This window comes from Peromyscus leucopus, chromosome 7 (genome assembly GCF_004664715.2).
Source record: "Peromyscus leucopus breed LL Stock chromosome 7, UCI_PerLeu_2.1, whole genome shotgun sequence".
NCBI classification, from domain to species: domain Eukaryota; kingdom Metazoa; phylum Chordata; class Mammalia; order Rodentia; family Cricetidae; genus Peromyscus; species Peromyscus leucopus.
Window position 1 is genome coordinate 15,514,716 of NC_051069.1, and position 17,621 is coordinate 15,532,336.

The window sequence follows — 17,621 nt, forward strand, 5'->3', positions numbered from 1 at the left end:
ACTAGTTTTACTAACAGCTGGCATGGCTTTAGAACACAAGGCATCTAAATTTCAACTTACTACTGTTCGCTGTTATAGTAATCTAACTGCCTGTACCACTATCACCCAGACCTATAAGCAGAAAAGCAGAAATACTTTGCCGTGTTATGAGCCTCTGAAGTAAAACGGGTGCTTTCTTAGCTCTCAAGGGGAAAACCCATTTCTCTATCTAATCTTTATCCACAAGGCCTCCAAAGCAACCACAGCAAACAAACAGTGATGGTGTCTGAGCTAACATGAAGCTGCTGGAGCAATCAGGTAAGGCACAGGCACTGAGAAGGGCTGCTTGCTACACAGCACATCCTCCAGACTGCCTTGATGACTGTGTTTGAGATGGGCCTTTTCTATGGAGCCCTGGCTGGCCTCAGACTCACAGATCCACTCGCCTCTGCCTCCTGAGTACTGGGATTAAATGCATGTGCCACCAGGCCCAGCTCATCCTCTGCTTGCTTCTCAATGTAAAAAATGGCACAATACTAATTTCAGTTCAACTCATTTCCCTTTATTAAAGTCCAAGTTACTAGTACATAGTTTGATACTCAAAGGAAAATTTGTTCAAATAAAACATTTCCAGGCGACTGTAGCAACAGCAATGAGTCCTTGGGAAGCCCATCTGCAGAGGGGGTGGGGTGGGGGGAGAAGCAAAGAGTTAGTAAACAAAGTGCTAAGAGGAAGGTCTCTTATTTAAAATCACCTCTGGTACTACAGTCCCAGGAGTCCATCACCACCACTCTGGAGCACTTTCTGCTTTTAATCCAGCCCCAGTCAACTTATAGGGATGAGCTTTATGGTCTCTTCATAATTTTACTACTGGTACTTAGACTTCTTTTCCAATGAGAAAAGCATTTAAAACCAGGTAATCCTAGCCTTCCGATCACTGTAAACAACAGGACAGTCATTTGGGGGCTGATGGAGATGGCTCAGCAGGTAAGGGCACTTGCTGCTGAGCCTCACAACCTGAGATGAATCCCCAGGACCCACGCGGTAGGGTAAGACTGACTTCTGCCATCGGTCCTCTGAATTCCACAGTTGCTATGACACAAGCGCCGCCACCCCCCTCCCCAACTTATGAAAAAATAAACCTAGCGGGACCGTGCTGTCCTCAAGGCCCCACTCTCTCTGAACTGCCTCTTCTCCTGCCTTGGTCAGGGACACGCTACTTACCGAGGGAGTTTATACTTTGTCGAGGCCCAGTTCCTCTGGAGTGGAAATTCCCAGTTCATTTAAAGTTGGTCTAAGTTCCTGGATGACATAGGGGTAGATTTCCTTATGAGGTCCTGCTTTATCCTGTTGGCAATAAGAAGAGTCTATTAACAAAAGAAACTAGAGAGCTTTTAATCACATTTGCAGGGCTGAGTTATACTCAGTTAGTAGAATGCCCACTAAGCATTCTACTGAAGCCTTCCAGTTCGGTCCTCAGAACCACAAAACCAGGTGTTTACTCCTGTAATCCTAGCCCTTCAGAATTAGAGGCAGGAGGACCAGAAGTTCAATGTGGGGATGACAGAAGAAACGGTAATTAAACATGCCCATCAGGCATCAGAAAAATTAAATTAACACAAGGAAAGTTTTAAAATTTGCTTGCAATTTACAGGCCTAACTGAATTAACTACCAGTGCTGAATGGATTGATAGCTTACAGAACCCTTAATTATCTTAGTCATTACAGATAAGGTATTGTCACTCTCGGCCCTTACAAACATTAGCACCGCCCCTATTCCCCCCTAAAACAAGGTTTCTTTGTGTAGCTCTGGCTGTCCTGGAACTAGCTCTGCATACCAGGCTGGTCTTGAACTCACACGGCGCTGGAATTAAAGGCATGCACTACCACACCTGGCTCCTGAAACTTTCTTACAGAACATGTCCTTTCATGGATAATTGTAGTCAGAGGATACGATGTGCAGAGGTCAGACAAAAGCTGATAGGTGACACGGCCCACCTCCTCCTGGCACAACTTTAGTGTCATTATTTTACTGACCTTAACAACCTCCAAGATGCGAACAGCGCTAGCAAAATCATTTAACCGTCTACATGCACGCAAAGCAGCATCAATGATTTTGGGCTCAGGAACCAGATCATAGCCAACAAGTGTGTTCATCCCTGTCAAGTTAAAAAAAAAAGAGTAACATTAACCTGAAATATCCTTAACACTAAAATTTAGTTATCTACTTTCCATGGCTTAGCTCTCTATAATCTTTTTGTTTGTTTTTTTTCTTTTCCGAGACAGGGTTTCTCTGTGTAGTTTTGGTGCCTGTCCTGGATCTCACTCTGTAGACCAGGCTGGCCTCGAACTCAGAGATCTGCCTGGCTCTGCCTCCAGAGTGCAGGGATTAATGGTGCGCGCCACCACTGCCCGGCGCTCTCTACATTCTTACTGAATTATGAACATGTGACCTCATCTGTTTGGGCCACTGTTCTCTTAGCTATAAAATGAGAATCTACCTATAACAAACTAGTAAGAACACGGTGAATCTTCCACAATGAATTAGTAGAATTATGAAAAAGTTAAGATTAAAGTTGCTGGGCAGTGGTGGCGCACGCCTTTAATCTCAGCACTTTAATCCCAGTTCTTGGGAGGTAGAGCGAGGCAGATCTCTGTGAGTTTGAGGCCAGCCTGGTCTACACAGCGAGATCCAGGACAGACTCCAAAGCTACACAGAGAAACCCTGTCTCGGAAAAACCAAAGATTAAAGAAAAAACCCTAGAGCTTTTTCTTCAATTTACAAGCTTAACTGTTAATAAACACAATATAGGGATTTTAAAATCACCCAAAAACTACTAGAATGCTTAAGGAGAGATAATAAGGCCGGAATCAGGACACTAAGACATTAACTCAAAAACATTCAACCAGAAAATGAGTGGGCATGATTATTTTTGTGTCTGCACAAACGACACATCATGAAAATTAAAGACTTGATGAGAATGCACAACTGCTGCTTTTTCATTGTAAGATTTTCAGGATATTCAGTAAGAAGTTCCCCAGCAAGCTGGCGGCGGTGGTGGCCACACCTTTAATCCCAGCACTCAGGAGGCAGAGGCACTCAGATCTCTATGGGTTCGAGCCTGGTCTATGAAACAAGTTCCAGGACAGCCAGGACTGTGATACAGAGAAACTCTGTCTCGAAAAACAAAACAAACAAAAAAGAACTTCCCCAGCTGCAGCAAGACAGGGCCATTACATTCTAAAAGAGAAGTTAAAAGCACTTGGGTTTCTTGCTTTTGTTACTGTAAAATATCTGAACAAAAACCACAACCATGCCTGCAGCTACAGACTCTTGGTCTGAAATGACTTATATAGTTAGGACAGGTACAATTAATGGCTGGTTAACATAATGCTATTTGTTCCTGCTTTAAAGAAAGAAATCTACAACTCATAACTTAAAACTAACAAGAACCTCAAGCAGGGGGTGGGGATCAAATGACTGCTCATGTCAATTATCCGAAGGCACAACACTAGTAACTGCTCAGCCAGCTGTATCTGGAGCAGTGGTTTTGTCCCTCGAGTGGTTCCGATGCTGCACACTATCTGGAGAGGTTTTTGGTTTTCATAATTGTGGTGTATTTATTAATGGGTAGAGGCCAAGGATAGTATCAAACACCCTCCAGTGCAGAGAACAGACCCTCACAACAAAGAAGTTTCTGGCTCAAATGTCAATAGTTCATGTGTTCCCCTTTCCTCTTTCTTCCCAGTGCTGGGGACCAAACCCAGAACTATGCATGCTAGGCAAGGGCTCTATCACTGACTATTATATCCAGCCCTGCTGTCTGGTTTAAAACTCACACTTTGTAGGAAACATTACAGAAGTTGTAGGCTTTCCTAACTACAAGCTGTGTGACAATCACCAGCTCACAGTTTGTTTCAAACTAGTTGCTTTCAATAAAGTAGTAGAAATAGTTCATATTTACACACCCAAACAGACAGATATGTCCATGTTCCAATTACCTTTACGCAATTCCCAGGCATCGATGTCTGGCTTGTTGAAATATGTCACCCAGCGAGCATCAAACTCCTCATCTGTCTCATGAGATCCATGAGAATAGCAGCGAATAGACTGGACAGCTACAAAGGAGAAGAGCAATGACTTCAATAGTGTAAGACTATAGGCCAAAATACATAAAGAATGTTTGGGGCGGGCTGGGTGGTGGTGGTGGTGGTGGTGGTGGTGGTGGTGGTGGTGGTGGTGGTGGAGGAGGAGGAGGAGGAGGAGGAGGAGGAGGAGGAGGAGGAGGAGGAGGAGGAGCACGCCTTTAATCCCAGCACTCGGGAGGCAGAGCCAGGCGGAGCTCTGTGAGTTCCGTATCTCTGTGAGTTAGAGGTCAGCCTGGTCTATAGAGCGAGATCCAGGACAGGCACCAAAACTACACAGAGAAATCCTGTCTCAAAAAACCAAACCAAAAAGAAGGAATGTTTGATATATATTGTCTAATGCATTAAGTTGTCTTGTTGCCTAGGCTGATTTCAAGGCTAGCTACAGGACTCGGGAGGCAGAGCCAGGAGGATCTCTGTGAGTGCGAGGCCAGTCAAGTCTACATAGTGAGATCCAGGACAGGCACCAAACACAAAGAAGCCCTGTGTGTGTGTGGGGGGGGTGGTGGGGGGTGGTGGGGGGGTGCATCGGGGGACGACAATGAGGGACCCAACAATAAAACAAAAACCAAACACTGGGTGTACGCACATCTGTTTTCCAACAGCAAACCAGACTATCCTGTGTCCCACAAAGTTTAAATTATATTTCTAAACCTAGTAATGGGTAGAACCTATTCTATTAGCTAAGGACTTGTTCCTAGACACTCCTCCCACAAGTAAGGCAATGTTTTATTATTTATTTATTTGTTTGTTTTTTTCCAGACAGTGTTTCTCTGTGTTGTTTTGGTGCCTGTCCTGGATCTCAATGTGTAGACCAGGCTGGCCTCGAACTCAGAGATCTGCCTAGCTCTGCCTCCTGAGTGCTGAGATTAAAGGTATGTGCCACCACTGCCCAGCAATGTTTTATTTATATATATTGATACACAGGTTTTATTTTTCTCTTGAGACAGCATCTCTCTATGTATTGAAGGCTGGCCTGAATGCTCCATCCTCCTGCCTCAGCCTCTCAAAAGCTGGAATTAGATCAGGTACAACTCTTTCTCCCTCACATACCTAATAGTTTTTTTTTTTGTTGTTGTTTTTGTTTTTTTTTTTTAGAGAAATTATACAGGCACCACTCCCCCCAGTACCCCACTTAAACAAATTTTCTTTGCCTCAGTGGGTTCCGTGTGATGTGAGCACATACACATATGTATTTTGAGACAGGATCTTATGTAGCCTAAACTGGCTTGAAACTTACTATGTAGACAAGAATGACCCTGAACTTTTGCTTTTCCTGCCTCTACCTCCCAGATTACAGGCATGCACTACCATGCTGGCTGATAATAAAAATTTCTGGTAATTATTCAGTGCTTTGATACAACCTAAAGGCATCAGAGGAGAAAAAGAGAAGTCTGAAAATGTAAGTGTTTCAAAAAAAAAAAAAAATCTACTTCTGGGCCAGGCTATAACTCAGCTAGTTAAACGCTAACCTATAATGCAGAAAGCCCCAATCTCCAACACCGAGCGGGAGGGGCATAGTAACTCAAACCTATAACCCGGCACCTGAGAAGCAGAAGCTGATCAGAAAGTTGTCATCCTGTGCTCCACAGTGAGGCCAGCCCAGGCTACAGGAGTCTCCTCCCACCCAGCCACCCCAAAAGATATTTCTAACACTGCTGTTGGCATTCAGTTATACAAGTTTAGAAAAAGCCAACACTATATATTTAGAAAAATAAAATAAAGGGATCATTAATCCTTTGTGTTCAAATTTGGCTAAATCAGATGGTTTTCTGCTTAAAAACTGATCAGGACAGAAGGCCCCAAGAACAGTCCCTTTTGGTAGTGGTAATTCTTGGAATGAGGGACAGAAGCAAATGATATGCAGGGTGTAGTTTAACAGCAGGATTATTGAGTGCAAAGCTTAAGACCTCAAGGGCCTAAGGTTAAACACCTGCAAGCAATACAAAGTGCTATGAAAGTCCAGCCGTTTACCAAGAGGAAAAACAACTTCACCCTTCCAGGTCTGTCAAGCTTTTGGGTAAGAATGTAGGAGCCAGGATATCAGAATTTCAAGGGCTGACTAGTTTTATTTAAAACATTGATTTAGGAGGTGGGGGCCGGAGTATATCAGGAGTTTAAGGTTATCCTTAGATTCACCGCCAGCGTGGGCTACAAGAGACCCTGCCTCTAAATAATAAATAAATAAATAAATAAATAAATAAATAAATAAATAAATAAATAAATATCAGGAGCTAGAAAGATCGCCCGGTAGAGCTGGATCGCAGAACCCATATAAAATGCTGGGTGGACATGCTGTCAACTCTAGTTCCACCCTCAGAAGGTAGAGGACCCTGGAACAAACTGACCAGAGAGATTAATCCCATCGGCAAGTTCAAGGAAGGTCGAAGAGCTATAGAGCAGCAGTTCTCACCTGGAGGATGAATATCAGATGTCCTGCATATCAGATATTTACATTACAATTCATAACCAGCAAAATTATAGTTATGAAGTAGAAACCAAATAATTTAATGGTTGGGGTCACCACAACATTAACTGTATTAAAGGGTCACAGCATTAGGAAAGTTGAGAACCCCTGCTCTAGAGGATGTATCCCAACATCAACTGGGGCCCCCACATACACTTCTTCATTTTATTTTACCGAGACAGGGTCCCAGCTCTGTGTCTTAGACTGGTCTGTAACTCTTAGTGATCCTCTTGCCTCAGCCTCCCTAGCTGTAAGCCATCATGGCCTGGTTTTTCTTCTTTTTTTTTTTTGGAGACAATGTTTCTCTGTGTAGCCCTGGCTGTTTTGGAACTCACTCTGTAGACCAGACCTCAAACTCAGAGACTGAGTGCTGAACTAAGGGAGTGTGTGCCACCACACCCAACCTGCCAAGCTACCTTTTGACTTTCAGTTACAAAAATCCTATGATCTCACACCAATAACAAATCTCAACCTAAACATGAAGTGAATCACAACAAACCAAATATGCTTTGCACATTTCTGCCAACCATGAACCAAATATAGGACAAGTGGACTATACTTCATAGCCTAGGTATGTAATAGGCTCTAAGATGTCTGCTGACAAAACCCATTAATGTGTAGGAGGTATTTACCAGACCCCATTTTATTATTTAGCAAGGCATGACCATATCAAGCCTTTGTGCCAGACAAGGTGTCAAGAGTTACATTATCTAATTTGAACCTCACAGATCTCTCTCTCTCTCTCTCTCTCTCTCTCTGTTTTTTTGTTTTTTTTTTTTTCAAGACAGGGTTGCTCTGTGTAGCCCTGGCTGGAACTCTGTAGACCAGGCTGGCCTTGAACTCAGAGATGCCTCTGCCTCCCCAGTGCTGGGATTTACGGCATTCGCCACCCAAAAAATCTCAACTACAGAAAGGCAACTAAAGCTTAAGATCAATTAGTATGTACAAGGTCACACAGCTAAAAGGGACCGCAAACCATGTGCATCCAATACTGCCCCTTGTGGCAGTATTTAGGTACAATCATATAAAATGAAGCCTTTGGTTTCTGAATAGAAAACCAATGGAAAGCCTCAGAGATAAGCCTAGAGAACTTTAGTCTACAGTTTTCTTAAATAACAATAAACCTTTAACACTTTCCAAACCTTCTTTAAAAAAAGTAGAAAACTTTCCTGTCGTACAACAAACTCCTGAAGTTCAATGCCTCCCCTCCCCCCCAAAAAAAGGAGAGAAGAAAAAGCAGAAATTTTCCTTTAAAAACATCTCCCAGCTAAGCATGGTGCTGGGCCTATAATCCCAGGACCCAGGAGGCAGTGGCAGAGGGGCTGCTACAAGTCTGTGATCAGACTGATCCACACAGTAAATTCTAGGTAGGACAGGTCTCTATGTGATGACCCCAACTCAAAAGCCGAAAACAAAAAAGAAATTTTCCACGATATTTTTGTATATGAAAAAATTATACTGCATTTGTTGCCTTAGCAAGTAAAGAAAACACACACAAAAAAACACCAGGATAGTCCAAACTTAACTAAAAAGAGGAAATAGCCCCACCACTAAAAAAAGTCGGTTTCTCAAAGTAGGCGTCAGCTTCTGTAGACACGATCATCTCCTTGGCTTCTTTATTTATTTTTTGTGTATGTTTTGCCTGCGTGTTACGTGCACCTCATAGGGTGCCTGAGGAAGTCAGAAGAGGGTGTCAGATCCTCTAGATGTGGGTACTGGGAATAGAACCTAGGCCCTCTGAAAGAACAAGTGAGCCCCATACCTCTGGGTCTTTTAAAAACCGAACCCCCTACGCTTGGTTCTTATGTTGTTAATGCATTATAAAAGACAAATTAAATGAAGCAAAAAAAATATTCTTTAGATTTAGATAACCAAGGAAACGTAATTTTGGAGTGTCTGAGTTACTTTTGTGTGTGTGAGACAGGGTCTCACATGTAGCCACCGCTGGACTGGAATGCACAAGAGAGCCACCTGCTGCTGCTTTCCTCTGAGAGCTGGGGCATCATCCCTGGCTGAATTACTTTTATATTAACACACAAGAATTAAACTTCACAATGTCGTATACACTACCATCACAGGCCAGGATCCAAGCACAACTACTGTAATTAAAAGTACAATGCCTTGCTGGAGTTGGGTGTGGTGGCGCCCACAGATGATACCCGCACTTGAGAAGCAGGAGAAACGCACTGAATTCCTAGCATTTTGTGAGTTCTGGGCCAGTATTGGACCTGGACAGAGGCCCTGTCTCAAAAATAAAATATGAGTATTTCTTTGAGTTTGAGGCTGGCCTGGTTTACAGAGAGTTCCAGGATAGCTAGGGCTACATAGTGAGACATACCAAAAGCAAACCAAACCAAAAATAAGACGTACAGTGCTAGTGGAGGCGGCTGAAAATGCACTAAGTGGCGAGCAATTATCTAGCATGCAGGAGGCCTGGGGTCCCTCCCCGGCACTGGGGGTGGGCAGTGATGGGACACAAAATCTCCAGATAATATAGAAGGTAGAACAAGCAACCAAAGCCAACATTTCACAGCCAGCATTCAGGCTTCTAATTTTAAATGGGAGGAGTGGGGATCCATGAAGCTTTCCCATGTTTGTACACCCAGTATTCCTGGTACAAAATTTGGTATCCAATTTTGCAAACGTTAACATTCTTACGGTTAATACCTATCAACATTCAGGCTCTCCTGCAAACCGTAAGAAACCACCACACACGTTTATCTATTTTAAACGCGGAATTAGAAAGTGGCTCAACAGTCCTGAAACGTGACCGAACCGAGTTATGAAGGTGACACAAAAGACGCCAGCAGAGAATTGCCCGATTAAGACTAAAAGTGTATTGTGTCCCACTGGGAAATCAAACAGTGTTCTAGGAAACGCAGGGGCGGGCGGCGTGCCCGGAGGCTCAATGTCACCTTCGCCAAGACGCCGCAGGCCGGCGGGGCCACTCCCGGTCAGGTGGTAGCGGGGTCAGCGCCGGGAACGGTCACGGCCCCGAGACTGAAAGGGAGCGCTGAGTCCTGTCCTCAGCGACCCGGGCAGGTCCACACCAGACGGGTCGTGGACCCGGCACCAGGAAGTGGCAGGAGGGAGGCCTGGGGGGCGCTTCCTTGAGTCTCCCCTACAACTCCCGGCGGCAGCAGACGGACTGCGGTCACCGGGCTCAGCGGCCGGCTCGCAGGGCAAAGGCTAGGCCGCCAGGGAGCCTACCCTCGAGTGGCGGCGGGAGCCCAGGTCACAGCAAGGACACGCGGGCGCGGGCTGTGGAGGGCGCAGGCCTTACCGGCGGCGGGACTGGGGGCCGAGACGGGGTGCAGGAAGCCTCGGGCGGCCGCGGCTGCGGTACAGCGACGAAGGGCAGCGGCGAGCATGACGGCGACCGCAGCGCACTGGCTGGGGCTGAAAGAGAAGCCGGTGTGAGCTCGCGGGCGGCTCAGCAGTTCGTGGGGGCCGGACTCACGCACCGACGCACGCTGGGCGGGGCAGAAGGCCCGCCCCCTGCGGAGCTCGCGCCTGCGGAAGCGGGTGGGGGGCCGTGAGGTTAGCGGCCGCTACGGCGGCGCGTTGAGGACAAACCACACCGGCGCCTTGCCGATGCCGGCGCCTTGCGGAGGCTCTTGTCGCGTAGTGAACATCTTGGTGTGGGACAAAAGGCAGGGCGAGCGAGGCACAGTGTGGATTTTGAATCGACTACGGAGGAGATACCAAATGCTATGATCCCAACACTCTGCAGGCGAAGGATTAGAGTTCCAGACCCTCTTTTGCAGCCCGTGTCTCCAAAGAAAATTCTTTTTTGGTACTGGGCTATTTGGCGTGGCTATTCAGGCCAATAATCTCAGCTCTTTGGAGGTTGGGGCAAAAGGACCGGGGATTCAAGGACAGCCTGAATAACAGGATCCCGGTTTTTTGTTTTGTTTTAACCAAAAAAAGTCCAATTATTTCATTTTACAGATAAGGAAACAGACTAAAAAATTAGGTTGTTTAGGGTCTAGGGAGATGGTTGAGTGGATAAAATGTAAACATGAGGACCAGAATTCAGATCCCGCGAAAGCTCAGCATCCACATAAAGGTCAGTCTGTAATCCCAGTGCTGGGGTGCTGAGACAGGTAATTCACTGACCAGCCAATCTAGTCCAAACAGCAAGCTCCAAGTTTAGTGAGATACCTATTGAGAAATAAAGTGGAAATTGATAGCAGAAGATATCTGACGTCAACCTCTGGTATCTGCTTGTATGTGCACACACACATACAGTTGTATACTGCCAATCGAATTCCTTATCACATCCTCAGCTCTGAGGAATCACCTGCATGTTTATGGTCAAACATCTGCCTCACTCCTTAGAGGAGGGCTGGGATCACACAAACTAGCTGTTTAAAAGAATATCATCATAAACTGGGCGGTGGTGGCACATGCCCTTAATCCCAGCACTCGGGAGGCAGAGCCAGATGGATCTCTGTGAGTTCGAGGCCAGGCTGGTCTACAGAGCGAGATCCAGGACAGGCACCAAAACAACACAGAGAAACTCTGTCTCGAAAAACAAAAATATAAAACAAAAACAAACAAAAAAACCCACACATAAACAAACCTAAAATAAATTTTTCAAAAAATGAAATGAATTTTTGGATGAATAAATAAATAAATGAAAAAAGAAAATAAAAGAAGAAAGAAAAAATGTAACTCGATTGAAGAAATATGAATCCATGCTAGGCCTGTCCAAATTCTTTTTGACTTCTCTGTGTTAAGCATGGGACATGTGTTATTTTAATTTTACTTTTTGATACAAGGTGTGGTGGTTTGAATGAGAATGGCCCCTATAGGCTCACATATTTGAATGCTTGGTCATTGAGGAGTATCTACTTGAAAGGAATTAGGAGGTGTGGCCTTGTGGAGTGAGTGTGGCCTTGTTGGAGGAAGTTTGTTACTGGGGATGGGCTTTGGGGGTGTCAGAAGCCGAAGCCAGTCTCAATGTCTCTTCCTGCTGCCTTCAGATGTAGAACTCTCAGCCACTTGTTTAGTACCCTGCCAGCCTGAGTGTTGCCATGCTTCTCTCCATGATGACAATGAGCTAAGCCTCTGACATTGTAAGCCAGCTCCTGTTAAATGCTTTTTCTTATAAGAGTTGTTGTGGTCATGGTATCTCCACAGCAATAGAACACTGACTAAGACACAAGGTTTCACTATGGCCCTGCCTGGCCTTGAACTCACAGTGATCCATCTGCCTGTGCCTCCTGAATGCTGGGGTTAGGAGCCACCACACCTGCCCTTAGTCACTTTGTCATGAATCTGTGCCGGAGAGAGACAGCTTAACAGAGAAAGTGTGTTTTTGTTGTTGGTTTGATTTGTATAAAAGGGCTAGGAATGTGGCTCAGGCAGAGTACTTGTCTAGAATAACATGATTCGCCAACTATAAAACTCACCCTTTTAAAGATACAGGATCAGTTGGCATTCACTGGAGCTATTGCACCATGTGATCATCACAGATATCTAATTCCAGAACTTTTCACCATCCCAGAAATAAAATAGGTTCAAGAGGGGCTGGAGAGATGGTTCAGCGTTTAAGAACACTGACTGCTCTTCCAGAGGACCCAGGTTCAATCCCCAGCACCCACATGGCAGCTCCCAACTGTCTGTAACTCCAGTTCCAGGAGACCCTCAGACAGGCATACATTCAGGCAAAACACCAATGCACATAAAAATAAATAATTTAAAAAAAAAATCGGTTCAAGAACGGTGATCCTTGGACTGGAGAGATGGCTCAGGGGTTAAGAGCGCTGACTCTGCTTCCAGAGGACCTGAGTTCAATTCCCAGCACCCACATGGCAGCTCACACCTGTCTGAAACTCCAGTTTCAGGGGACCCCGACACCCATGGCAAAAACACAAATGCACATAAAAATAAAATAAATTTAATTAAAAAAAAAAAAAAGAATGGTGATCCTCACCCGCTGTAAGCAACCTCTGATGTCCTTTCTGCTGCGATGGCTTTTTAAAAAGTCCTTATTTTATGTGTATGAGTGTTTTGTCTACTATATATATATGTACCACATGCATGCCTAGTGTGCATGGAGGCCAGAAGAGGCCATCAGATCCCCAGAACTGGGGTAACAGATGGTTGTGAGCCACCATGGGGGTGCTGGGAACCAAACGGGGTCCTTTACAAGAACAGCAAGTGTTCTTAACTGCTGAGTCATCTCTCCAGGCTCTTGTGTGTTTTGTTTTCTTTCCTTTTATTCCTCCTCTGCAAGTCTTGGGGTTGGAACTAGTGTCTCACATGCTAGGCAAGCACTTCACCACTGAGCTGTATCTTAACTCTTTACATTTGTATTTACTGAGACAGGGTCACACTACATTGTCCAGGTCGACTTTGAATTTACTCTTCAGGCCTGGAAGACTTTTCCATCTGCCTACCTCTGCCTCTCAAGTAGCTGGGATTACAGGCCTGTGGTACTAGGCACAGCAATGACTTGCCTTCTATGAATATTTTACACAAAGGAAAGCACATAATATGGTATTTGGCTTTTTGGGGTCCCTCCTTCCCCTGCTTTGATCCAGGGTCTCACTACATGATCCAGGCAGATCAACTTCAGTCCTCCTCAGTCTATCTCTAAGGGCTGGGATTGTAGGCATGCACCACCACATCCAGCCTTAACTACCTTTCAAGGTCCTATCTGTAGATGCTGCCACATGCTATGGTACTAAGGGTTAGGATTCTACACAGGAATTTTGGAGGAACACTATTTAGCCCATAATATAATATCAATCTGTTCTCATTCCTCCCCCTGGCAAATTTCTATTTCATTGCAACAACATACTAGCTGGAATTTTTTGCATTTTATTTTTTTGGTTTTTCCAGACAGGATTTCTCTGTGTAGCCCTAGCTGTCCTGGAACTTGCTATGTAGACCAGGCTGACTTCGAACTCAGAGATCTGACTGCCTCTTCCTCCTGAGTGCTGAGACTAAAGGCATGTGTCACCACCACCTGACTTGAAAAAAAATTTTAAGTTACATTTATTTATTGGGAGTGGGGTGCCATGGCATACACAGAGATCAGAGGACAACTTTCATCAGTCAGCCCCTGGGGAGGGGGGATAGGATCAAACTCAGGTCATTAGACTTGGAAGCAATCACCTTTTCCACTGACTCATCTCTCTGACCCAATCCATTCATCATCTAATGGACAGTTAGGTTATTTCTACTGTGGGGCTATTATGAATAGGGTACTTTGAATACTCATACTTTTAATATGTTCTGATTTATTTCAATTGTTTAAGTCAGCATAATTTTCATGGTTACAGATCCTGAGAGGTTTTAGCTTGAAAGCCAGAGGCAAGACAAGAATATATTATTGCTATCACTTAACATTGCTCTGGATATTCCTACCAGCACACATAGAAACAGTCATTTACACATTTTTGTGTGTGTGTGTGGACACACATTTTCAGTTCTTCTGAACATATATCTAAAATGTCACAAGAGCCGTTTAGTAAGTGTTTAATTTTTTTGTGGGACTGACTGTTTACCAAAACAGCTGCCCTGGTTTGAAGGTTGCTCTATCCATATAAGTCTACAGAAACATACATTGACGTGAAAGCCAGGTCTTTGTAGTGATGTGCCCTCTGAGCCAGGTCCTACTCCCTCAGCTTCCGCTCAGAAACAAGACCTGGAGCACCTAGCTTGGTGCTTGGAGTTCTTCAGCCTCCCCGTTAAGGTTTTCATCTGTCTTCCGGTTCTCCAAGAGTTCAGAGCCTGTCTCTCCCAGAATGACCTGTAGAGGGCAGCTCAGAGCGGTTCTGCAACAATGAGTTTCTCTATGGAAGTGTGTATCAAATCAGACTGAGGGCTGGCGGTGTCTTCAATGACAAGGCTGCTTGCCTAGCAGGTATGAAGCCCTAGATCCAATCCCAGAACAGTGAACAAAATAAAAGCCCCAAACCGCCGGGCAGTGGTGGCACACGCCTTTAATTTCGGCACTTGCCAGGCAGATATGAGTGAATCTTTGAGTTTGAGGTCCGCCTGGTCTACAGCATAAGCTCCAGGATAACCAGGACTACACAGAGAAACCTTGTATCGAAAAATAAAAAAAACAAACAAACCCAAAAGGCCCAAACCTACCTCTAAAAGACTGAAAAAAAGAAAAAACAAACAAACAAACAAAAACTGGAAGTGAAGAAAAGGGATTTAAAAATATATTGTTATAAATTGGGGAGTTTAAAAAATTGTGTGTGTGTGTGTGTGTGTGTGTGTGTGTGTGTGTGTGTGTGTGTGTGATCCTCACCCGCTGTAAACAACCTCTGATGTCCTTTCTGCTGCTATGGCTTTTTAAAAAATCCTTATGGTTGCTGGGAATTGAACTCAGGATCTCTGGAAGAGCAGTCAGTGCTCTTAACCACTGAGCCATCTCTTCGCCCCCCCCCCTTTTTTTGAGACAGGGTTTCTCTGTGTAGCTTTGAGCATTTACTGGAACTCACTTTGTAGCCCAGGCTGGCCTCGAACTCACAGAGATCCACCTGGCTCTGCCTCCCAAGTGCTGGGATTAAAGGCGTGTACTACCAATGCCCGATGGCATATTTTATCTTTAAAAGAAAAACTCAGTGCTGGAGAGATAGCTCCGTGTTTAAGGGCATGCACTGCTCTTGTAGAAGACCTAGGTTCAGTTTCCCAGCACCCATGCTGTATGTAATTCCAGTTCCTGGGGATCTGATGCCTCTGGCTTCCAGGGGGACCTGAACTCACATTCTCATGCCCACACAGCAAATGCTTATATTTCAAATGTGAACTACCAAGCTCCGTTGAAAGGTGATTCAAAGTTGTCTCTCTTGCCAGTGTGAACACAACTTCTATTATTCAGGGAATAATGAGCCTCAGTTAATCCTCAACATCAACTGAGACTTTTGTTAAAATTTATATTCCCAGGTCTTTTTTGGTAGATTTACTTTTTACTTTTTCAGTAGTGGGGATCAAACCCAGGACCTCTCATCTAGGCAAGTATTCCACCACTAAGCTGTACCACAGCCCTGCTCCTAAGGGAAGCAAATCCTCATCGTTTGGATTCAATCCAGGCCACTTGCATTTTTAAGCAGTGCCACAGATGATATTTCTCTATTTATTGTTTTTTTAAATTAGGCTGAGAATGATGAGATGGATACACCTTTAATTCCAGCAGTTGGGAGGCAGAGGCAGGAAGAGCTATGTGAATTCAAGGCCAGCTTGCTCTATATATCAAGTTCCAGGATACCCAGGGCTACATTGCAAAACACTGTCTCAGTTTTTTAGATTATATTTACTTTGTGAGGGAGTAGCATGTACATGCTGTGGTGTGGGTGGAGGTCAGAGCACAGATTGAGGTAGTTTTCCCTGTATACCACTAGGTCCTAGGGACTGAACTCTGGTCATTACGCTTGGTTGCAAAAACCTTTCCACCAGGAGCCATCTTGCCAGTCCTCAGGCCTTTTTTTCCCCCAAGAGCCAAGATAACCATTGTCACCCTATTCTTTCTTCCTTTGGTGATCTGTGATTTATTTTGCAGCTAAGAAGGCTGAGGCCCAGAGAAGTAACTTGCCTCAAATCATGGGCTAGATTTCTCTGATGCCTCCGATTAACACAACACCAGGAATACTTGCTAACACAACCCAGAGAATAAATCCTCCATGTAGAGCTGGACATTTTAATAACAGGTGCCTTGACAAATACTCCTTGTTCTTTCTCCCTATTTTTCATGAGAGGCTGTAAGCAAACATACTCTATTCATTGCTTACAGCTTCAGTAACAAAGTATCCTAGACTGGTAGTTTAAAACTCAAAAGAAGCTGGATGCAGTGGAAGACGCCTTTAATCGCAGCACTTGGGAGGCAGAGGCAGGGGAAAGGGGTCTCTGAGTTTGAGGCAAGCCTGACTGATCTACAATAAACTGAAATCACCACATGTCTATGTACTCTAAATCCCTAGGGAAGAATCTTCCCCATGTCTTTTCCAGCTTCTGTTATTTGCTGGCAATCCTCTGAATATCTTGGCTTGTTATATAACTCACTTTAATTCCTGCACCCATGTTTATATGATTTTCTTTTTCCCTCTTTGTATCTGTTTGTATATGTCTTCTCTTATGTATAGGACCATAGTTTAAAGATTTTGTTTATTTATTTATTTATTTATTTATTTTGGTTTTTTGAGACAGGGTTTCTCTGTGTAGCTTTGCACCTTTCTTGGAACTCGCTTTGGAGACCAGGCTGGCCTCGAACTCACAGAGATCCGCCTGCCTCTGCCTCCCAAGTGCTGGGATTAAAGGCATGCGCCACCACTGCCCGGCAAGATTTTATTATTTTTAATTATGTGCATCTGAGTAGGTGTTTGTGTGTCTGAGTGTTGGCGCCCTCGGAGGTCTGGGGTATTAGATCCCCCTAGAGCTGGAGTTACAAGCAGTTGTGAACTGAACTTGGGTCTTTTGCAAGAGCAGTACACACTCTTAACTGCCAAGCTCTCTCTCCAGCCCCAGGACCATACTTTAGATTAAGGACTTGCCCTGTTTTAGTATGATTTTTTTTTTTTTTTTTGAGACAGGGTTTCTCTGTGTAACAGCCTTGGCTGTCCTGTAACTTGCTTTGTAGACCAGGCTGGTCTCAAAGTCACAGAGATCCACTTGCTTCACCTCCTGAGTGCAGGGATTAAAGTCATTTGCCACCACTGCATGGCGATTTTATTTTTAATAATTAAGTAATTGCAGTGCTGTGGATAGGGCTTGTCTCAGTAACCTTTCTATTGCTGTGAAGAGACACAATGGTTAAAGCAACCTATAGAAGAAAGCATTTACTTGGGGCTTGCTTACTGTTTTCAGAAGTTAGCATATCAACAGTCAGGCATGGCACTCAAGCATGAGAACTTACATCTGATCCACAATGCCAGGCCAGAGAGACTGGAAAATGGCATGGGCTTTTGAAATCTCAAAGCCCATGCCTAGTGACACACCTCCTCTAACAAAGGCCACGCCTCTTAATCCTTCCAAACAGTTCACCTAACTGGGAGCAAAGCATTCAAAC

At 44.6% G+C, this 17,621-nt stretch overlaps 1 protein-coding gene across 1 annotated transcript; it reads right to left on the minus strand.

The window, feature by feature from the left end:
• Nucleotides 1-519: 519 nt before the first annotated feature.
• Nucleotides 520-10,055, minus strand: LOC114690344 (cytochrome c oxidase subunit 5A, mitochondrial). The gene is made up of 5 exons (XM_028865104.1): nt 9,876-10,055; nt 3,982-4,098; nt 2,017-2,138; nt 1,204-1,326; nt 520-652 (listed from the first exon to the last, which is right to left on the minus strand). The coding sequence occupies exons 1-4, from the start codon at nt 9,961-9,963 to the stop codon at nt 1,213-1,215; spliced, it is 441 nt and encodes a 146-aa protein (XP_028720937.1). The 5' UTR covers nt 9,964-10,055; the 3' UTR covers nt 520-652; nt 1,204-1,212.
• Between the last annotated feature and the right edge of the window lie 7,566 nt (nt 10,056-17,621).